The sequence below is a fragment of the Ornithodoros turicata genome, chromosome 4 (assembly GCF_037126465.1).
Source record: "Ornithodoros turicata isolate Travis chromosome 4, ASM3712646v1, whole genome shotgun sequence".
In the NCBI taxonomy this organism is placed as follows: domain Eukaryota; kingdom Metazoa; phylum Arthropoda; class Arachnida; order Ixodida; family Argasidae; genus Ornithodoros; species Ornithodoros turicata.
In genome coordinates, this window is record NC_088204.1 from 25,271,437 (window position 1) to 25,294,846 (window position 23,410).

At 44.1% G+C, this 23,410-nt stretch overlaps 1 protein-coding gene and 1 long non-coding RNA gene across 2 annotated transcripts; one reads left to right on the forward strand and one right to left on the reverse strand.

The window, feature by feature from the left end:
• Positions 1-965: 965 nt before the first annotated feature.
• Positions 966-20,113, reverse strand: LOC135391354 (thimet oligopeptidase-like). The gene is made up of 16 exons (XM_064621602.1): positions 19,803-20,113; positions 17,031-17,214; positions 16,790-16,929; positions 14,865-14,980; positions 14,595-14,764; positions 13,572-13,684; positions 12,707-12,758; positions 12,466-12,630; positions 6,110-6,271; positions 4,194-4,259; positions 4,030-4,134; positions 3,811-3,918; positions 3,470-3,543; positions 2,619-2,982; positions 1,209-1,325; positions 966-1,129 (listed from the first exon to the last, which is right to left on the reverse strand). Exons 2-16 carry the CDS (start codon positions 17,184-17,186, stop codon positions 1,043-1,045), a joined length of 1,995 nt encoding a protein of 664 aa, XP_064477672.1. The 5' UTR covers positions 17,187-17,214; positions 19,803-20,113; the 3' UTR covers positions 966-1,042.
• Positions 20,114-20,548: 435 nt separating this feature from the next.
• On the forward strand, positions 20,549-22,791 carry LOC135392834 (uncharacterized). The gene is made up of 2 exons (XR_010422246.1): positions 20,549-20,679; positions 21,349-22,791. It is a non-coding gene; the product is annotated as an uncharacterized LOC135392834 (long non-coding RNA).
• The last annotated feature ends 619 nt before the right edge of the window (positions 22,792-23,410 follow it).

A 23,410-nucleotide genomic window follows, 5' to 3' on the forward strand; every position in this document is an offset into this window, starting at 1 on the left:
TGTTTGACCATTATAGAGTCAACACTATTTATCTCTGGGGAGATTTTGCCATGATTTTTGAACACTGTTATCAAATTCACCTGAGAAATTCAATTTAGCCAATTGGACTCCTAATCAGTCAACCTAATCTTTTTGTTTTCTTTACCGAAACAGAAACTGCATGCCGGAATTACCCCACACTATTGCAAAATAGATTCACTACTACAATGGTAATAGCTTTAAAAAATTGCAAAAAATGTCATTTTGAGGAGTGCAAACTGCCGGATGCGCTCAGATCTCCGAAAGAAGTGATGTGAGGAGGCCATGTACCTGCCCTTTCATTTTCCCTTTTCAAAGCTGATAATGGCAGCATGGTTGCAACCAATGGAATTTCAGACTGTGTGAATTCAAATGATTTATAATGCCGATAACAAATCATGCCGCTCTAGCCAGCGAACGTCAACATTGAACGGAGTGTACACAGTGACATTCAAGTGATCATAATCTGAAAGACTGGTAATCGAAATGGTACACAGTAATGCCATTTCGGATATTAGAGGTGGTAACAAAAATGGAAACACATGCCACATTGCTGTATTCACTAAATAAAAATGACCAGCTAAACAAAAAACAAAACAAAACGACCAGCTAAACAAAAATGACCAGCTGCATTTGAATCTGGGTTTCCACTTTTCTGCAGATTTTCTATTAAATTGCAGATGCCAAAATGAAATTATTTGTGTGGTATATATGGGATATTAACTTTAAACTTGAATTGGACAGTGCTCCCAGTCACACATACAAAATTGCAGTGTCCTTCAAAGCTGCTGTGGGGTTCTGACTGCTGGACAACCCACCCTACTCCCCATACCGCGTCCAAAGTGACTTATTTATTCCTAAACATGAAAAAGATCTGAGTCTTGGTCATCACAATTCCACAAAATATTCAGAATGCTTTTCAGAAATGTAGACACATATAGCAATCCTGCAGTGAGACAGCTATAGAACTGTTTTATTTAGAAAATTGTGCACAGTAACAAAACATCTTAGGGGAAAGCCATATTTAAGCGAGAGATAATCCTTTGCTTATCAAGAACGCTTCGGTGTTAGGATCTCGCCCAAGAAAGTCCCTGAGCATATCTGCGCCATCCTGCAATGTGGAAAGAAAACATGAGGAAGTTATATGTCGAAATTGAACGAGAAGACTGCGGTAGCAATGGGCATCGCACCTTAGATCCTGCCGGCTCGAGAATCTTCTTGCGATACTCCATGCCCGTCTGTTTGTTAAATATCCCTTCCTTCTTGAAACGGGAGCTGAACAGGTCCTTGCTGAACACCTCAGTCCACTACGTAATAGAGCGTATTGCAGTAAGCATGTCTTAATTGAAAACTGTATGGAAACATGCTTGCTGACAAAGAAAGTCGAACAAATTTTAGCGCACAATTCATAAAAAATCCCAACATCGTAACACAGGCAAAAAAAATGTGTTCCATGCTGTGGTATTGCCAGTGAAGCACACCATCAACTCAAAACCTCTTTTCATTAGGTGGAATCTGAATGATTGCAAAATATAGGGGAACTTAAAAAGAAGGCAGTAATAGCCATGCCACAGTACACCTCTCCAGAAATTAGAAACTGAAAATACGTACAACCCCTGCAAAAGGGGACAGTGGCTAGTCCTGCAGCCAAGCCAAGTAGTGAATCACCTTTGCAGCAAGATCCCAGTGCCACCCCACGTTTAATGGGCTACACTTTTGTCGGAGATTCCCCTTAAAATGTAGGTTATTTGTCAAGGCTTTGCCTGTGATTCAAAGGGGATTAGGTGAACGCTGAAGCTGATCCCACGGTTCCCACTTGCCCTTGAAACCATTGAATACCCCAAAATTTGAAAATGCCATTTTCAAGGTCTGGAAAAACCTGGAATTTGTTTCCAGTCCTCGAAAGCCCTTGATTTTTCATCCTTTTCTTGTTATTATGGAATTGCTAGTGCAAATTCTGCTTACTCGGAGATAGTTTTGAAACCACAGGAGTTGGCACTCTTTGCAATAAAAAAGGTCTTTGAATTTTTGTTCAAAAATTCAGTGGGAACTACCACTACATAGGAGTTGCCAATTATAACATGTGGTATGTATAATGTAGTAGGTCATGATCAAACTGCAGAAAAGTGACGCCAGTGAATGGTGTGGGATTTTCGATATCATCGTCAATCATCATCACTCATCAGCGAGGAATAAAATGCCAAAATATGTAGTTTCTACGGGTTTGAGGACGACACTCTAACAGAATGCGGAAGGCATGGTTGCAAAGGTTACATTACGGAAGCCAAAGAAAAAAAAAAGGAATTTGCATCATTAATGCTTCCGCTTTGCATAGCCATAACACGCTCATTCTGCAGAACTGAGTCAAGTTAAGCACTGTATTCGGTTTTGTAATCCAATGGCACCATTCACAGGATATGCTCATTCCACTGAAATTGTCGTGTGAGAAACCTGTGTTTGCTCCTCAAGTATAACAATCTGGCTCCACGAGCATTTCTAGTGCAAAATAGAACAGAACAATCGTGCTTTATATTCCCTTCAACGGAGCAGTCGGACTTTTACAAAACACCCGAAGCTACTGAATCATCGGAGTTACCTACCATGTAACTGTAGTAATTTCCGTCGTAGCCCCAAGCCAAGTGACCAAAATGTGCCGCCATGTTTGTACCCTCTTGTGGCAGGCACTGTAGGAGCTTCTCTTGGATCTCCTTGTGCACCTTCTGGGTATCTACACGTGGCTGTGTGTGGATAGTGTAGTCCAAAAGGGCAAGGCTGATCTGGCGCAGGTAGGACCAAGCTGTACCTGCCAATCGTGACTCAAGCAGCAGGTCAATGAGTTCCTGGGGCAACGGCTTTCCAGTGACATAGTGACCAGACATCCTCATGAGTGGTTCTGCTTCCCAGACCCAGTTTTCAAGCATTTGTGAGGGACATTCTATGAAATCGTTTTCTGTTTTCATGCCTCTGGGGTGTCAGGGGAAACAGGGAAAACATTTCAGTCTCAATTGCCATCTCAGTAAAGTGACACAGGCAGGTGAGTCGTAGGACAGGTCACTCAACAATAGAGGAAAGGAAAGCTTCATGCTGGGTCAAGTCATGCTGTTTTTGCTGTATGTACTGTGGAACCAGAATCATGGGACAGAAGTTTTTGGCTTTAATCAGGGCTCAGACCAAGGCTAAAGCTGTAACAAGATTTTGAATGATGTAAATTCAATTGCGGACAAGGAGGATATGTTTCACTTACAATGAATAATCTCCTTGTAGCTCTATGGTGCACACATATTTACTTAAGCACTTGAAATGGCTGAAGACATAGTCAGAACCGCACAGATTTTACCATAGTTTGTTGTACACTAACCATGTTTTCCCTTGTTCATGATCGATTTATGAAGCACAGATTTTTGTCTTCATGAACTCCACCACTCCACGTGAACTTATAGAAGAAACTTACTCAAATATGGCCAAGGTAGCTCTGCTGCAAATGCTGTGCATCGTGTGGCCAAACTCGTGAAAGACGGTTTCCACCTGTGAAAACACTACTGTTATCTATCTTCTAACATTTACATCAAACATGTGAACATGTTGCTACTAAATAGTGTACGTGATAAGTGACGTGATATGTGATTGGAGTTCGGGGAGGAATCAGGTGTAACTCGAAAAAGTCACTCTACGTATGATCTGTGAGCAACAATGGCATCTGTGCTATGTATCATAACTTTTTAAAGAAAATATTCTGTACTTAACAAATATTAAAAAAAACATGTGCAGGGCAAAATGTACAAGTTTACTTGCATCCTCGTGAGTAAGCAGAGAGGGCGTGTCTGCAGTCGGCTTAGGGAAATTGCAGATGAGAGTGTAAACAGGAAGCTGTCTTGTACCATCTGCTTTGAGGCATCCCGGCTTTAAATAAACAAAGAACAAGCTCAGTACCAGTCACAAAATGGCCAATGATGATGCAATTTGTAAAAGGAAACTGGATAACAAATTATTTCAGCAGACAGGACCAAGTACCTGCATGGGAGCATTGCAGAAATGGCTGTACTTGCCCTCTCTCGGGAACATGTCCAAAGCGAAGTAACCCATAAGTTCTCCTGTGGCTGCATCATTGACCTTGTACTGCAGAAGAAAACGCCGCATGAACCAACACAAGCGCTCCTGGCTTGACGCAGACCCACCAAACTCGCCTCAGGATGCCAAAGCTTTACATCTGGCACTTGCTCGAACACCAATCCAAGAAGTTGCTACAGGGATGTAGGACATCAAACAATTTCTCAGTTAAGCTGTATTATAAAATGCAAGTTCAATTCAGGTCAGCCTCAGCGTCATTCTTTTCTGTACTGACTGTGAGTAATACTTGGCCCAAGTACAACAAAAGCAGACGCTGAGGGTGTCTGTGCTACTATAGAAAAACGTACGTGAAGGAGGCCAGCAGATAATGCTGCTTTGTACTGTGCATTCAGGTGTTTACGCATTCATACTGATGTACGACACCTTGGATGTTCGGCACTTTACTCTATCCTCGGGCTCCTCTTCCATACAGTTTCCTCCTCTTCCACCTCGGGGAGGGCGCCTACATAGGCCCTGGGAGGGGGGGCGTGTGTGTGTGTGTGGGGGGGGGGGGGGCAGTCCATCCCTACCGGGATGGTATTTAAAAACATTGCCGAAAGTTGCCAGCGTGAACTGTCCGTTAGGGTGGTTGTAGCCAATGGTCTTTAGTATTCCCTATCTATTCTGGACGACTGTACGGGAGCCAGGAGTTTTGGCCGATTCCCTGGGACACCCGTTCGTACCATGACGAGGTCATTCACTTTTATATCTGGAACGGTTAAAGATGTTCTTCATTGCTGTTTGGTACTCGTTGAGTGCGGCAGGTGTGCTGCGGCTGTCGTCCAAATGTAGCTTCTTGACTATACCAAGGTCGTGGTCAGCCCTTAACATGAGTGGTTCTCAAGAGGCCCTCTCATGGGACGCCGTGCAGTACGAGCGCTACCACACTCTTGTTCGACAAACAGGATTCTGCACGTTGAAGAAGGCGAAGCTTCTCGAAGTAATACTCACTTGCAGATCCATTATGGTACCGCTAGCTGATGGCTTCATCCCAGCTGTCTACTAAGTTTTCCTGGAACGACACCAAGAAACTCTCCTTCCAGGATCTCCATGAAGCTGTTTGGGAACCGGAAAAGTGAAAGTCGTACCACTTAATTGCTGTGCCTGCAAGGAACTGTCGCAGGTTTTCCACCTTTGATTCGTCAGTTGCCCAAGCATTCTGCCGACAGGCGTGCTCTTAAATAAGGGACATCCAAGTGTCCGGATTTTGCATACCAGCATCAAAGCAATCAGGTGTGAAGACGTCGGAGCGGCTGTCCCGAGTGAGTAACGATGAGCTCAACATTTCCGCAAGTAGTTGCTGTTGCCTTGCCATTTGATTTTGTTGTTGCTCTATAATACTGAGGATGGAATGTGTACCGAGGGGTCGGGAAGACTCTTGACTACAAGATGCAGACGATTCTTCGTCATTGTCAAGCACCTGCGGTAGCAGTCGTCGGAAGTCGTCGCGTTTCATATTCACCCTGAATGACCTCTTTCTGAAGGAATCCTGTTAAGTTGTTTGCCACAGTCTTCGTAAGAAGGTAATGTATCAGTGGTTCATCCTGTGGAGGATCTAAGGTCAAATCGACGTTTTCACCTTCAGCGGAGCAACCGATGATTAGCAGTCCAGTGGAGGCTTCCCTTATTTGAAATTCTGTCCACATAATCCTGTCGACAGTGCCAATGTATGACACCTTGGATGTAGGGCACCTTTATTCTATCCTGTGGCTCCTTCCATACAGTTTCCTCTTCTTCCACCTTGGGGCACGCACCTACAACATATTGACTGACTGGCATACATACTGGGCATGACGTTTTCCATGGCACCCTTGAAAACCTGCTCTAGAGCCACAAGGTACATTACCATAGAGGTGCTTTTAAAGTCATAGGAAACATAGCTATGAGTACTGCCACCTACTAATAAGAAAGATTGCTTTTTTATTGCAAATTCTCTTTTGCTGCAAGAGCTCGATGTTTACACAAATACATAAAATTGACATACCTCATATATTTCGAGCAGCCGAGTCAGAACAGTATCAAGGGGAAAGTATTCCCGCAGCTTTTCGTGGTCAACGTTGTAGATGCAGTTCTTGGCCATGTTGTCATAGTATCTGATGTCCCAATAGTTCAACTTCCCATCAAATGGTATGCCAAGTTGTTGACACTGTTTATGAAAACGAAATCTGTAGCCAGCCTCCCTTCCTTGCCTTGTGACAGGAGGCTTTTTTTGACATACTTTATACAGTGAAAAGTTTCATTCTCCAGTGACATCAATAATGACAGAAAAATGTACTATGGCCTTCCTTGAAGCATTTTGCAACTGCAGGAATGACTCACTGTTGAAGGCTCAATCCTTTTTTAACTGAAGCGCACAAGCAGCTGCCATGGAGTACTGCTGATGGTGTCATGTATCAAGACGATACAAAAACAATCGCGAGGAAAGGAGACCAGAGTGTTTCTGTTCGGGCTGATAAGATTTTCGGATGATTCAGGTTCGGACAAAGGCTTGGTTCCGATTCAGCTCCATGGCGACATATATATGGGTTCAAACCGGTTCTCAAAAATATTCACTCGTTCAAAACTGGTTCGTTGCATAACATATATGCGATTAAGCTGTATGTACGCTCTGAAAACCTTCTCGCCTAGCCAATGCCTGCAATAACAACAACAATAAGCTTCATTTTTCTCTTCACTGTTTATTTGTAGTTTCGGGGTTGAACATAATGAAATGCATGTAACAGAAAGAACGTATAGATTTGGCTCGACACGAACAGAGTCTCCATGGTTTTCCAAATTATAGATTACTAGGTAATACATATACAAAATAAAACTTGTCAGTCAATCTGACTGTGTATCTGTCGACAGGGCTACTTCACAAATGAGTGCAGCAAAATACCAACATCATCTAGAGCAGTGGCCTCAAACTCAAATTGAACCGCAGGCCGCATTGAGGGTTGCATCATGGAGGGTGACACAGACAAGAAAAAACTGTAATTACCATAAAATATCCTAAAATACCACAGAATAAAAATACCATAAACACAAAAAACAGGAGCAGTGTAGCTATTGCAGAATCGGACAGTGTGCGCAAAATTCATTACTGGAAAATCTCCACTTGACAAACAGAAATAAACAAGCTACCTTTCCAGATCGGGTACAGGAAGTGCGAAAAACAATTCGAGGGGAATACGTAGTTCTTCAGAGATGACTGACAATGTTCGGTGGCACTGACATTATCTCATATTTACACATTGTACTACCTTTGCTTACAGTTTCAACTTAGAAAAAGAAATAGAAAACAGATAGAGAAACAGTAAGCTGACTTTATTGACATTGGATAATTTCAAATTTGCTACTTTAGTGGCAATCCTAAAAAATTGAAAGATAATGTTTTTTGTGCGTCTTTATTTGTTTTTCTCTGCCTCTTTCTGTTCCTTTCTAGTCACTCTCGCCACGGTCTCTCACTACTCTCTCTGGTTAGGAAACTCCGGCGGAATACAATGGAGCGACTTGCTTAGGGTCCGGAGGTGTCGCGCAGGGGCGCTAGTGTTGATCGGGGGGCGCCGTCCTCTGTTAGCAGACGACAGAGCCATAGGGCTACACGTGTTCAGTCGGCAACTGGAATGTGAATCCGACAGCATCGACAGTTCCCTTGCCTCTTCCTTGATTCGCAATTGCGTACCAGCATGCGTAAGACATGCTGTGTAACTGGTTGCGACACAGGGAAACTGATTTTTCGTTTTCCATCGGACCCCGTTGAAAGAGAACAGTAGAAACGGGCAATTCCATGTGTGGAGACTGAAAGCTTCAAGTTCGACTCCCTGAACACAAGGGTGTGCGTTCTGCATTTCGACGCCATGTACATAATTTGCTGTTACACATACAAAAGCAATCAGTCAGCTGTGCTGCGATTATCCAAAATACCCTGACTGATCCAAGATCACCCCCCCCCCCCCCCCCCCCTAGTGTGGTGTTCCGGTATTAATCTTCGGTATAGCAGGCTAGGAAATTTCAGGGGGGAGAGCACAAGCCAACAGATATTATACAGTCTTTGGCATTCCTTGCTGCTTCTTGAAATGCAGCATAAAAACAACAATAAAAAAGGATCAAGCACAATAGAATTCTTCATTTTTACACGACTGTAATCTGGAGCAACGTAATCCATATGTGACAAATTAAGCAAACGCAAAATGTGAAAATGAAAAGTATGTATTTTTCAGACTGTCACTTCATTTCACCATGTAATCCGATCACACATTGTGATATAGAATGATTGTTAATTGCCAGAGAAGGAAACAATATTGAGAGCATTGAGAGAACTAAAGTGACAATTGACCAAGCCATCGTGCTGCCGGTTGCAATGTCATAATGTGTGCGTGTCTTTGCACAGAAGCATCGATACTTTTTAAACATTTCACGCCTCTCAACAATTAATTTTCTTCATCAAATAAGCTTTCCTGGTAAAATGTCAGATTGGGACTGTTGATTCTGCATCTCGCAAAAGGGGTAAAATGATGGTAAAAAGAGGAAGACACACACATTGCGCTACCAGTTTTTGTTTTCTTAGTGTCATTTTAGCGCTTTTAGTGGGGTGCATTTTTATACTTTTTGTGATTTTTTGTGTGCAGTCCAGCTTTGGGTACGTGAGTACTTGATGGGAAAGCACTGGAATTTGAAATGTACTTAAAGTAAAGTAAACGTACTCAGAAATATAATTGAAGTACTACTTGTGTACTTGGCACTTCTCCATCACTGGCTAGGAGAAACGTGTGTCGCACGTTCGATCTTGAGTTGCTGCAGATTAAGCCCCAGGGTCTTTCTTTTGGGAGTATAAAAGGGCCGAAATAAAAGAAATAAAAAAATAACGAATAATTAATGAAAATAAATATGAATTAAAATTTAGCATTTACATGTGTGCAGCAACTGGTACGCGGCTGCTCATTGCGTCTTACCTCACGCACCTTAATAGGTTAACTGCCTATGTTTGGGACGTAACCGATTTCGGGACTTATTTTATGTTGACCTCTACAATGCTAGTTCTCCTATCTCCCTTTCTCCTATCTCTCGTTTACAAGGTCAGCATAATGTGCACGCCAAACAGCATGGCATTTTTTTTGGTGTGTGTAATTTGCGGAGACGGTGACATTGTGTCCGACATATATGTTATGTAAAAAAACTGATGATTCGTGTTTTATTGGCGCATTGGTAGCTACGATCATAATGCGCCAAGACAAAAAAAAAAAAAAAGAGATTTTGTTGTGTTTGCATGTACATATTATGTGCCGCTATTTTAGGCCATGGCTGTTGGCATGCATGGTTAAATAAATTAAAAACAGACAGTGTCCACGATTGTGCAAAGTCCTCTGTTCAACAGACATGAGGTGTGTTGTAATGCACCATGATACACCGTATACATGACCAAGCAAACGCTCAAATACCACCAGCCACCTTCACAAAAGTGGGCCCGCTAAGGCAGCGACAATGTGAACAGTGCCGGGGAGTGCCCCCCGATCTACCAGAGCGCCATCGCGCGCCCTAAGGAGTTTTTCACCTGAGTTTCCGGACCAGAGAGAGTATTGAGAGACCGTGCTCTCACCGATGATATCTGGAGAAACTGCTGTTTCTGTAAGCTCAACTTAATCTCAACTTAGTGTGAGGATTTAGATGACCCCATCTTATCTTAATCCTCACATTAGATGCAGTGGTAGTTTACCAAAGTTCACGTGATAGACCAGGTTGCTGTGGCTGTAACTTATTGAGGATCATGAGCCACAAGACGAGCCTCTCGTCGCATGCTCGTTTGGGGTGCTCGGACAGCTACTTGCGCTACTGTGCATCACAGACAGTATATGTGCAACAGACTTATGTGCAACATAAGCATGTCACAAAAGTTTGCTCCAAGAAACATTGAAATACAGGCGAGCTTGTTTATTACGATCTTCAATATAATGATAACTCCGGTATTACGATCAAATTGCTGGTTCCCGTCAGCTCAACCATTTAAGTACATGTAAACAAGAGGTGATATAGCGATCACCGCAAAAGCGTTGGCTCACGTATAGGAATCAGAATTTTCCCGGCGGCCGGTAAAACGTGTGAAAAGGGCAAGATTGCACCTTTTCACTGAAAACAAATTACGCTGGCATTTTCAAGAGCCCTAGCCCCCATGAGCGTTAAAGTGAGAATGCGGCGCATGTATCTGCGCATCAGTGTTGGGGACTAGATGCGCGCGTTGGAAGGCGCGCGACTTCAAAATGGTGGAAGGGACTCGTGAGAAGTAGAGGAGGTTGTTCCCTCTCCACATCATTCTCTTGCCCTGAAGTCTTCCTCTTTTTGTTTTCTGGTTTGCTGCGTGCTACGATGGCCATCTGCGGTTCCAAGACGCGTTTTGACGAGAAAAACTTGTGGCTCAACCCGAAGTTGCACGTGCCCGACGGGTTTTGTACTGGCGCAAAACCGGCATTCTACTTGTCCCAATCTACTTCGTTGACGTGATCCCAGGCGGCAATTTCGCGAAAGCTGGTTTTTAACGATACTCTGATATAACGATCGGACTTCGCGTTCCCATCAATATCGTTATAAACGGGCTCAACTGTATTTGAAAGGCTGAATAACCCCAGATAAGCAACTTCAATGTTTCTGAACCTTTACTTGAACCGATAACCGATACTTCTTCAATCGGATCAGTTGCAGTTCAGCTTCAAGATGGCGGCCGCAATATCAGGTTCGTTCTGCTACAGGCCAACCGAAAAATAATTGTTCCTTTCGGTTTCAATACTCTGAAGGATACAGCCTCACAGCAGTACCAATATTTTTTACATGTTCTTGATGCATGGTGCCACCAGCATAGCTCAGCAAAACTCACTCATGCTCAATGTGATGAATGAGTTGAGCATGAGTGAGCATACGGAGAGCTGAGCACAAGACGCGTGAGCAAACGAGGAGATGAGAATGAGCGGAACTCACTCACGAGCATGCTCATTCGTGCTAACTGTGGGAGCTGAGTAGGAGTGAACTTGAGTAATGCTCACACCTCACACCTTTCGTCACAACCTACATGGTTTCATCTTTACTTCACCTTACCTCACTGCCACCTCCTAACCTCGTCTCACCCTCACATAATACACATCACAAGAGCACAACTATCCTCAATCATCTTCACAGTCGTGACAACCTAGAGATCTGCGAGGTGAGACAGCAATCCAGAATCAGAGGCAACTCCATGCATGCAAGCGTGAACACCCAGGTAGCTCAGCCAGAGATGGAAAAGCCAAGCTGAGCGCGAATGAGCAAACGAAGAGCTCAGCTCCGAGTGGGTGAGTGTGAGTGAGCAAACAGGGAGCTGAGCAGGGAATGAGTGAGCACGAGTGAGTGCCGACCTCTGGCCACCAATACCCACACGAAGTTGAAACGTAGTGTCTCAATTTAATGAGTTTGTACTTCCAGAAGCTCCCAATCAGGGTTGCGGAGTTGCCACTCTGGGGTTGGAATGATTCCGGAATCATTCCAGATTTATCAGAGCCCAGAATGGAATTGGAATGGAATGGCAGAAACTGTCCTGCAAATGGAATTAGGCATTTTTTCGCAGGCGGAATGTAATTGGAATGTAATGGTCTGGGTGCCACACGGTCAAGGGCGATGGCTTGGTTTTAAGAAAAAATAAAATGGAGATTTTGGCTTCACTAGTGTGAGGCCCGCAACCCCACATCACTTGCACCAGTTACTTTAGTGGAAAACTCCTGTAATGATGATGCCAATGAAGACGAGGAGAGGAGGAGGGCGAAATAACCTTGTCTTTGTGCTTTTTCCGAGCTGGGTAATGTCAATCTCCTCTATAGCACTGCTGGGCTAGCTAGTACGGTTACCGGTCCTAATTCTTTTATTGGTGGAATTAAAAGAATGGAACGTGGTTGCCAAGCCATTCCAGGAGTGGGAATTGACTATACCTCTTCATTCCGAGGAATCGAAAGGAATAGAATTATCACAAATCTTCATTCCTCGGAATGGAATTGGAATGGAATGGATGATCCCATTCCGCAACCTTGCTCCCAATGCTGGGTGAGTTTGTAATGTAATGTTGCTTCTGCATATTATACAAATGGGTCACAAAAGTGTTTATGATTATCAGAGCCGTCCCGATGAGGGGACAGCCACACCGGGCGCCCTTGCCAGAGAGGGCGCCGAACGGCGGGTCCTGGGAGGTTGGTTGGACTACATGAAGCTCGAGTCCAATCTCAGCAGCTCAGACAAACGTTTAATTTTCTTTCGTGAGGGAGGGGCTTCATGTTACACTGCCTAGGGAGGAAACTCTCCTCGGGACAGCTCTGATGATTATACACGTGTCAATGAAACTCATACCTCTTCCTCCTTGAGTTTAAGAAAAACTTGCTTTTCCTTTTGCCACAAAGGTTGCAGTTTTTCTTCCATGCCAGTCAGAAAGTTGTAGACGGTATCCCTCGATTTGGCCATTGATATTTCCGTGACAAAACTGACATTGTCGGGATACCCGAGCAGGACAGCTTTCTGGTCATAAGGAAACATAGACTTAAAAGAGAAGCCTCCCACAGCTGCGAGCGCAAACAATTTCACCAGACACTACCTCGTGTCTTAAAGCGCCCAGCTTTTCTATCGTTGGAGTGTTCTCCAGACAGCTGCACATGAGGAGGAGAGAAAGACAAGCAGTGAGATGCGCTTCAAAATCAGATAGCATTTTTAAAGGGACTATCGCATCCGGGAACGTATGTATGAGACCGATACGGTAATGTTCGTCACCGCTTCACAATCAACTTGCCAAAGTTTCTCTTCCGAAAACAGCTTACATATTAAATAAACCAGTTTTAAAGATCCACACTCCCCCTGCAGCTAACACCATGATGACGTAAGTCAGGCATACCAACGGGAGCGCAGCGCAGGCGGCTGTCTACGAGGTCGTCTGCTTGGCGTTCACATTGCAATATACCAAGTGAAAAGTCCTCGGTAAATACGCAGACTTTCGCTTATCAGTGTGAGTGACTATGTTGTGTGGAACACAGTGTTATGCTCCTGGCTGTACGAACATGTCCTACGCTAACCAGAAACAACATTCCACAATCCGAGCACAGAGCAGATGCCGTTCCCTAGTATTCCGGCTCGCCGTCGGCCGGCCGGTCGCCAAGGCTACCAAAGTCCCTCCAGCCGCTCCCTGATTGGTCTCGGCCGTGCCAAAGGGCGCTCACTAATTGGCCTTGTCCGGGCGACGTTTCCACAGAGGGAATCCCGGAATACTCTCAGCATGCGTCGTCTGCTTTTGCCATGTGTTATATCAAACTGCACAGGAACAACACCACCAATTCGCGTAGGATTTTCGTCATTATTATCAGGGATGAACGCAGAGTAAAACAGGTCTGTGGTTTCGGAATCGACCAAGACGGAGGCGATAGTCCCTTTAAATTTCACAGTGTATAAATTTTTTAAAGATTCATCACCAGGATCCACGAGCAAAGTCCATGCGGCGGCGCGTCTCAGGGTGCTTCGCCTTGTTCATTACGGACATGTAGTGGGGTGGTTTCATCGTAAGCTTCCGCTTCCTTGATTCAACCTGACAAATGTGACGCATAGCTCACTGAAAAATATGTTACGCAGTTATGGAGTCTCACCATCGCTGTTCTAACTGAGGACTCAACATAGCTAAATCATGCGGGTTGGTGTCTCTCCATAATGTTATGTGCACTATCCAGAATAAGGAACCTTTGTATGAACTCCCATGGCCTACTGATGACAATAGAACTCTTCTGCAACCAGGGGGAATACCTGGTTCGCGGTATGCTTATGGAATGACTTGTGAAGAGGATAAACAGCTAAAGGACATTTTATGCAGCTGGCTATGTATTCCAAGCATTGAATACCAGCCGTCCGATGCTGTCTGTTGAGCAAGCAAATAACGAGTGCATTGTATAGATATGTCTATGGCAGCACGTGTCAATCTCTAGCTTCCTCTCATTCTGTCAAAACACATTTCCCAGTCTTCCCTATTTACATACCTATGGATGAGGTGATTGGTTGCAGATCACTTTAGATTGGTACAAAAAAAGCTGGATTTCAATGTTTTTAGTGCAATCCATCCTTTATGCATTTGTCTTCTTTGACAAAAAGGACAGCTTGCACTGGCCCTCCGCACAAAGAATTGCAAAGAATGGCACAAGGCCTACCCGACTATTGAGTTGTTGCCTCTGGAAACATATTTCCTGGGTTATCATTAAATCCAATAGATACGAAAGAAGAGGCAAAGTTTCCACACAAGTGAGCACAAGCACACTGGACCCCTTATCTACATCACCCTCTATTTAACTGAAATTGAACAAGTTTCAGAAAGAAGAGCATATTGCAAAGCATAGTTATTCCTCATGAGAATGCATGATGTTAAGGTACCTTCTTTTTAAACATTTATACACCGATCTAATGGTCAAGAAATTAAACTTCTTTTAACCCCTTCATTAGGGGTTTCATACCAATTCAAGACTTTTCACAAAGTCTTCAGGAATGCCGTCAAGTTCTTGCTCTGTGAACTCAATGGTGGAGCTCTCTTCATTGAGTACGCCCATATACTGAATGCACAGGTCGTTGATTTCATTTGAGAGGTTCTTAACTTGCTCTTGGATGTTGTTTGGTAGGTGGAGACCTGGCACAAAACACAATGGGTTAGTTTAGTTCCCACATGCAAATTCCACAACTGTAATGCCACATTTGAAGCAGATTTAACCAGATGTATCTTGACATACCATTCCTTTCACCAAGCTTGATCAATCTCTTCAAGTACCTCTGCATTTCTGCGGGCAGCACCGTTGCATCTTTTTGTTGCAGTGCTCTCAACTTCTCAAATATATCTTGCCGCATGCTGTGAACAAGAGTGCCCCCCTTTGAAGAGGAGAATGAGCAGAGGACATTTAGTAAAGAAATGTTACAACAACAATCTTTTAGATGAGGAGCGGGGAGTGGCATCACCAGGGGCGATACTCTGCCTCATCGCTGATGGTGATGTGGGGAATGAAACAATGAGCCCCTTAACAATAAGGGTCAAAGTCCTACTGTGTCGTTAAAGGGCCTTGAGGGCAGAGTGTTGGTGGGCTGGATTTCGCCAGGGACCAAGCATTTTGATAGAGAGAAGGGGCGAGAGTCCAACTGAGTAAGAGACCTGGAGAGTGCGGTTTCGGAAGGTTGGTAGTGTCATGATGTGTCGAAGAATAGAACGTCTCCTCTCGGCAATGCAATACTCGTCCGCTTCCAATACATGCTTCTGTGGCGCTGTCTGCCTGATCATTCCCCACGACACCCACAATGAGTTGAAACCACTGGAGAACCAGCCTGTGGCCTGCTTTGTACACATATGATGGTAAGCCATTAACACATCTGTGACTAGCGGTGCGGATGAACCTCGTACGACAGAATTCTCAATAGCGTGCAATGCAAATTTAAGAGTCAGTGAAGACTGCCCATTCCAGCGGGATAATATCAGTGATGTGCTGCAGAGAGAAAAGGACGGCATAGAGTTCCCCAGCTGCTGATGAGGCTGGATGCTGCATGAGATTTGCTCAACTATAGAAGGCCTTTGGGATACACATAAAACTGAAGGATGAAGCACTTTCCCTCCCCAAATGAGAGTGAATCAAACCCAGCAACCACGATGTTCCCAGGATGTTTTCTGGGGGACGCAAAGAGTTTGGGGGGGGGGGGGGGGGGCGGAGCATGTAGCCAATACATACTGGACAATAGAGTGGCGGGATGTGGTGGATTAGATCCAGATTATCATGAGAACCTCGACAGGTGATTTCGACAGGTGATCTTGGAGCTCAGGGGAGGGGAGGAAGGGCCCCTTTGTCCCTCTCTTGGAGCGCTCATGCTAGCTACAGTTTCCTGAAGGTGTTCTCCTTGTGGCACTTATTGTTAGATCCCTTCACATCTAGACATAGGGTCCCGAGTTAGGCGCCACGGGACAGTGCGGATACACGTGTCAGTGCCAGTGCTACGTGCATCGAGGCCGAAGAACATGTACAGAATTTCGAGAAGTCATATTCTGAGGCAGATGGGAGCCACCCTGGACCAGACAGGCAGCGAACATCGAACAACATCTACGACAACATTTGCTGCAGACATACTTGACCACTTGCACTGGCACATTTTCCCTGGTTCCAGGCGACTGTTTACTGCTCAAGCCTTTGACAAGCCACGTCGAGCTTATTCTTCACTGCCAGTTTCTTAAACCAGACTTAATCTACGTTCACCACTACATCCACCACTCACTGGTAAACTTATTTATTATCGTTCCCGTGTGACAGTTTCCGATTGTGTCACACTAGTACCTCCTCCCAACCTTCAGTGATGGTCGCTTTGACCGACCACCACATTATGGTCATAGGTACCGCTGCGCCAATGAAACATGAATAATCATCGTCATCGTCACCGACCACCACATCATGCGTAGCTGTAAGAAAAAATTTTCTGTTCTTGTTGATTGTAACAGCATGTTGGTTATTATCCAGAGACACATTTGCTGGCAAGAACATAGCCTGCTTGCGGCATTTGCGTACTGTAACGTACAGGAGCAACGGTGAGTCTTCAAACGGTGCTTTACATATGGGTTAGTGGATTTGCAAGAAAGAGCGGTTGCCATGGACTTGAGCTCAAACACATTAATCGCATCACTTACCTCGTTTCAACGTAAAACTTTCGGATCAGCTGCTCCGCCTCTGCACACTCTTTTCGTAGCTCTTTGTCTGGGGCAACATACTGGGCCACCGTCAAGTAGTATTCCTCGTTCTGTGAACGTCGGTCTAAATCTGCCAGTACCTGGTATTTCAAAGGAAGCACAAGAGGTAAGTGTGCAATATACAAAGTGATATATGCACAGAAGCATTGCTGAAGGAGAGAAAATAATATTGAGCACTTACATTTAATACGTTCTCAAACGTCGCCTCCTCTGTCTTCAAACTGCCCACTTTATCGTACTCAGCTCGTAACTCATCAACAGCACTGTTTACACGCAACAGTAGCTCGTTGGGACTTATACTAAAATCCCATGGTTGGATAATTCCGAGCGGAAGCATCTTGTGTAGTGGACGATATATATACTGTCTGAAAAGAAAAAAAAAAAATCACTGTAAATGACACGTAGCTCTACATTGGCAAACATTGTTGAATGTCGGTTGTGAATGTCGGTCCTCTTAAAATGAGGAAAAGTAATGCCCACAAACAAACGGAACTGCAACTTAGGCACTATAATAGCTGCATTCTTTTCGTCTGCACCTCTTCAACTAGTTCAGGGAGTGCAACATTTTCGAATTCTTTTTGGGATGCCTCACACACAGGGCTAGCTCTAGGAATGTGCTGCTGGTGCAGCTGCTACCATGCCCCGTGGCTATGGCAAACATTACCGATGTCAAGCGGAAAAGACAACTCCCTCAAAGCACGAGTCCAACGTGCAATCCATTACACCACGGACCAGCCTTGCAATGCTCTCGGTCAAAAAGATATATAGCAGAACCTGTTGACTTATCAGGTATTATTTCCGAGTTCTCACGAAAGAAGGGAAGAAAAATAGTTTTGTAGTATGATATCCTCACAGTATTCTAACCAACAGTTTAGTGCTCATATCAACATGTATTAAATTGGTACAGTGCAGAAAATTGTAGTAAAACGAACAAGTAAAGATTTTGTCATACTGCTTAAGCACTTTTGTTGTTTTGTCACTGATGATTCAGTGTTTTATGGCACAAACATAACTCTGACCGTGATGCAGTTTTTTGCTCTTTTGTGTGCTTTCATAATTTTTTTTTATATTAGGCCCCACGCTCGTGTTGAGACGCGCCTGCTCCCACACTACACTTGCACGTCCCCATTCTCTTTAAGTAGTGCTGACCTTAAACATGTTCCCCCCGATATCCTTGCACTGCGTCTCTCTGTGGTGCAAAGGTTTGCGCAGGAGAATGTGCATGTAGGAGACGACAGCATCAGCCACTGGGCTGATAGCTTTGCCGGTGCTGTCGGATGACGGCGAAGATGTGATGAACAATGGGGAATATCTGTATGTACCATCAAGTAGGAAGACGTACAAATCATAGCATATAGCTAGGAAAAAGTAATTGTGGCAAGAAACGGACTTTCGCATCGGTTAGATAGGTGTAACCCAGATGTTAAAAAAGTTTACGTCATAATAAGGCATGTGTTTTCCTCTGTGGCTATGCAATTCCATGCGGTTCTAGTTGCATGCGTTTGCGAATGCCCGTGTATGTGGCAGCCTATGGTAGCGAATGCCTGCCTATTGCACCATGGTTGATAGCGCCCGCATAATATTCCACAGCCAATGTTGCTCTCAAATCTCAATCAGGCGCGGATCTGGGGTGGTTCCGGATCACCCCCTCACTTCCAGACTTGAACATAGGGTTCAATGGACCAATCCCAGCATGCACGTGGCACTTGTCCACAGTGCCCCCCCCCCCCCTCGGGAAAATCCTAGATCCGCCCCTGGTCTCAATGTAAACGTAGCCCATTGCTTGCGTCTGTTCTACGACCATGCTTTGTAGTGCACACGTTAGTTTGTTGAGAACAGGCACTGCCATGGCTGTAGCCCTAAACTAAACTGCAAGCCTTGTGCACACCGTGGAGCCAATCTTGAACTTTCAGAATACAATCGTTATCGTTATATTTAAAATTTGCGCGCTCCAAAGCCGCTGTGGTAGGCTCGCGCAAGAGCTCGTGGCGAATCACAGGCCGAAGTGATGCGTTTTACCAGCGTTGTACGTATCGCCGTTACAGTAGGAGTGCGAATCATGATACTTTTTTAAATCAGTACTGGAAAAGTATTTCCGTTACAAATTTACGGTAACGCGATCTCTGTATCGTTACCTATACCGCTACTTTTTAGTGCACATCCTTTCTTCACCGACCATATTTCTCACTCTTATTCATTGTCAATGGTCCACCTAGCCCTCGACAAGAAGCCTGTGGACACGCCACTTGCTCTGTAACCGGAATTATGGAATTATACCAATGACATGTTCAGTGTTTTTCTTTGAAACTGGTGGAAATAACCACGCTGTGTTCAACAAAAGAGTTCAGGGCAACGAACAGAGTGTCAAAAGAGTCTTTGACAGTGCGTTTTGGATTCCACTGCTAAGCTGCCGTGTCGCACTGAGTCACGCTAACATAGACTGCGGCGTTGTTAACTTCGGATAGGATTTCTTGGTCATTGGACGATATGTGTAGTTATGACACTAACGTAATGGTCACACTGGCCTCTGTCAGCTGTTGGAGAGACCATGTCCTGCAAGGATGGCAAAAGACGACTTCGAGAACCAGCTATTGATAAAAGTCAAGTATAACGTCAATTTGTCCCTTCTATGTTGTTCCAGCCTCAGAACATCAGTTCTTTCAAGTATAACGTGTCCAAGCTACTTATGAAACATTTGCTGTCTTTTTACAGCAAAACTGTTCACGTAAGCGATATTTCATGTTGCATTATCTTCGTATTTCAAACAAAACTATCGCGCAAAGTATCGCGTTACTTCTTTTTAGTAACGGTAGCGGTATTCAGTTACTTTAAAAAAAGAAGTATCGATATCGGTATTTCGATACTTTTAGTCAAGTAACGAGTACCGGTATCGCGATACCATATTTCGGTAACGGGTACAACACTGCATTTTACGTTAGAAGGGTATGCCTACATATACTGTCACCAAATCCTTGGGCGTAGCTTGAAGGAGCACCTTTGTGCAACGTGTAACCAGTGTAAAGTGTAAACTTGGGCGCTTGGGCTTCGGGAGAGGAAAATCAGTTGCGCTGCGCATGGCCATGGGCTAGAAGTGATGTCACGTGTCTTTCTTTGCCGCCGCCGTGCCGTCTGCTCGCTTCGCGTGCGTCCCAGTCGACGCGGAACTACAGTGGCTAGAAGGAGAAGTGTGCCGGGCGCCGGGAAATAAGCGCACAAGTCGCCACAGTCCCCCAAGGTCGCCATTTTCCCATGTATTTGTTCCTATCCCGATGCGTGCAATGCCGGAGGCCGCCCTTAGCACCCCATTGTTACCAGACGTTGGCTTGCATGGATTGTAGCGCGCTAAAGATCCAGTTGAAGCACAGTCCAAGCCAGGCCAAGTCACCGAAGGAGAAATGGACGACTGCAGCGCCTGCGGCGCCTGGTACGACAGGTACTATGGCGGGCTACAGGTACGCTGTGTGATGCACGCAGCCGTGCACTAGATCCTTCCGATCGCTCAACACGTTTAAAAACGGGACCAAAAAGTGAAACACGACAGAGAAAGTTGTTATACGCGTTTTATTTGGATATATAAAGACTAGATTCATTCGCAGAAACAACAAAAACATTCTGCCGCTAAACTTAGCGCGCTGAAGTGATCCGGAACGGCAACAGTGGGGTATCTAGTGGCGGCCTTCTTCGTTGCACGCACTGATCTCTATCTATAAAGGCTGGATGGCGCATGGGAGAGGGGCTCGCGGGGGAGAGGCGTGCATTCGGGCCGCCATGTTGGGAGGCCCTAAAGCGCAGTGTGCGCCCATAGAAAACAATGAGAGGCAACGGAGATTGTGAGTATTTATAGCGCTGCAGGCGTTGATCGTTGCTTGTCATCACACAATTTTGTAAGGTGCCAGTATACTGATGCATCCTAACAGTGTTTCACAGGTGTCCTGCCGTTCGATTCTTAATTACGTTATGTTTTGCATTCCGAAACTAGACCGTCACAGCAGTGCAGCGCTGGGGATTGTACTACAGTACGTTTCCCAGCCAATATTTCAACAAGAAACGATGTGAGGTTAACAACCACCATGTATGTAATATCCCGTGCTGCGTTCTGTACAAAAATTGTTCCATAAAGAACGGTCCGGGAAAGGATATACTCGCATGGCAGAAAGAGATCGTTCTGTAGAATCACAGCCGTTGTTTTAGCCGTGTATCGGTTTCGTATGATTTATATCAAGCACCGCCGCAGAAAGTGTCTTTTAGTGAGCGACTGCGGTGCTTTGCCTCGCAAATATGGACACACCGAAGCAGCCCAAATACGTTGTGAGCGTGATCTAATTGCTTCACGCAATTAGAACACGCTCGTTAGGACAGTTAATCAGGTAGTGATGTAAGCTTAATCAATGAAGTTACTTAAAAGTGGTAACACCTCCTTGAGACGCAAGATTTACCTCTTTTTGAAGTACAGCCCTTCTATGTTTGTTTCTTCCTTCATTTGTTCTGATTATTTGCAGGCGCGGTTGTGCCAAACTGAATGTCCTCCTGGAGTACTCACATGCTTTTGCTGAATACAACTGCAGCGTGAGCAAAGCTGCTTAGGAACGGGGGCCTGCTATCCAGTGCTGACTTTGTCATGCTTGTTATGTGGAGCACATTCGAAAAAATGCAGCTGCACATCTGAAACTCCAATGAGTATCATCGTCATCTAAAAGAGAGCGTCGTAGCACCGTTGTGAGACCAGACACGCTTTCTGAATATCTTCTATGGCACCTTCCGCAGTTTGCACAATTTTGTTCAGCATCGAAGTCTCTCATAGGAACCACTTTGCATTAACTGTGACTCCCATCTTACATTTTGATGTGCAAGGGCCTTCTTGCACTACACACGTATGGTCTGCAACAGGATAATTGCAGCAGGACGATTTGGAGCTTGAAACAGTTGTGATTTTGTCATTTTGGCCCTCGTGTACCCCGTCTGTGAAACGTAAACAAAAAAAATCTAACACTATATGCTTTTGTAAAGAAGGTCACTGATGATGAGTAAAGAGAATATACGAGTTCAAGTTTATTCAATATTTTATATCATTCATTATACTATTCAACATTTTATGTCAAGTTCATACAACATCAAGTTTATTCAAGTTCAAGATTTATTTCTTGCACTTATGCGTTTCAGGATACAATGAACGTGCAGGGAGGTCACAAAAGACTACATTTATTGTTTTATGACCTTGCTACAATGACAATATATATTTTAGGAATGACAATGGACAGGTACTCTCTCTAAATTTGTAGCACTCAATTTTAGGTTAGAATGAGCAATGAATCGCAACTTCCCTCCTGGTATTTTCTTATATATGATGAATTTTGAATTTAATGTGATCAAATATGTGTTAATATAATAGTATATATAAGAATATAATACGTGATAAATGAATGTGATCAACAGTAGATGTAAACAACACCAGTAGCCAGAGAAGTGCATTCTCAAGAAATAATTTTCTTCTTATAGCATATATGTGCATGCCCTATTAACTGAAACAATTATCACGGTTCTCACGGTTTTAATTTCTGAGAGTGTACTGTAGAGACGGCTTAGATCTACAACAGTTAATACAAGGTATTATATATACTGTGAATACGTTTAAAAATCCCATGTGACACATACTTTTTTGGAGGTGCTGTGGTAATCAAAGTTTGTGGGCATCACGCAGGTTCTGCACCCATTTCTTGAGTATGTCGAGGCAGCTGTGAAGTAACCTGCATTGATGATGATTATTCCAATTTTTATGGTGCATCGACAACAAAGGAAATAATACATCAGAACATTGGTTTGGGTGCAACCAGTTAAAAATGAATATGTTGTTTAATAAATGCATTGGACAAATGTTAAAACAGCAGTTTAAAACATGGTTTACAATCCCTGTATCTTCTAAAAATTAAAAAGATGAAAAACTATTCTAAAAAGAATATGGGGAACTCTTCTAAACAGAATTATAATCTCTAATTATTATACTGCTGGGTGAAGGAGCCTAAAGTGTAAGGTGTGTTTCTGATGTGAACATGTAAGAAAATATGCAAAACTGAGAGAGGCTAACCACAGTGCGTGCACTGAGGTTGTTCCTTCCTGTAAAGTAGAAACCAGTGGATGAGGAACGTGATACTTACCTGTACACCCAGCCGTATCACACTACACAGATTATTCACTGGGTAGCCCTCATGACGAAACCTGTATTGAGAGACCACTTCTGCCTTAAAAACTGCTTCAAATAGCACGACACGCTACAAATTATTACTATCGTAACAAGCTGACGATACAGCTCAGACAAAGGCGTTATTCAAGTCGCGCCACACCACCGTTACGTAAGATTCTTTGTCACAAATCAAACCAAGGCACAAAACAATACCAATACATGAAAAAAGGTGACAATCGTGGTATCATTATGACGTAATACCGAACTTGTGCGTGAAGGTAATTCAAAGAAATGAATGTGGCACTTGCTTCCACAGAGAACACCGTGTACCATGCTAGCAATGCATGCAAAAAAGCGCTCGAGTGCTCGCACATATATTGATG

What these genes read in the sequence shown, in the direction of transcription:
- LOC135391354 (XM_064621602.1), bottom strand. Translation starts at nt 17,186, where the DNA reads ATGCTTCCGCTCGGAATTATCCAACCATGGGATTTTAGTATAAGTCCC. An exon ending in GGCATCCTGAGGCGAGTTTG is followed by an intron (nt 4,135 to 4,193) that starts GTGGGTCTGCGT and finishes TTTCTTCTGCAG; the next exon opens with TACAAGGTCAATGATGCAGC. An exon ending in CTCTGCTTACTCACGAGGAT is followed by an intron (nt 3,544 to 3,810) that starts GCAAGTAAACTT and finishes GTGTTTTCACAG; the next exon opens with GTGGAAACCGTCTTTCACGA.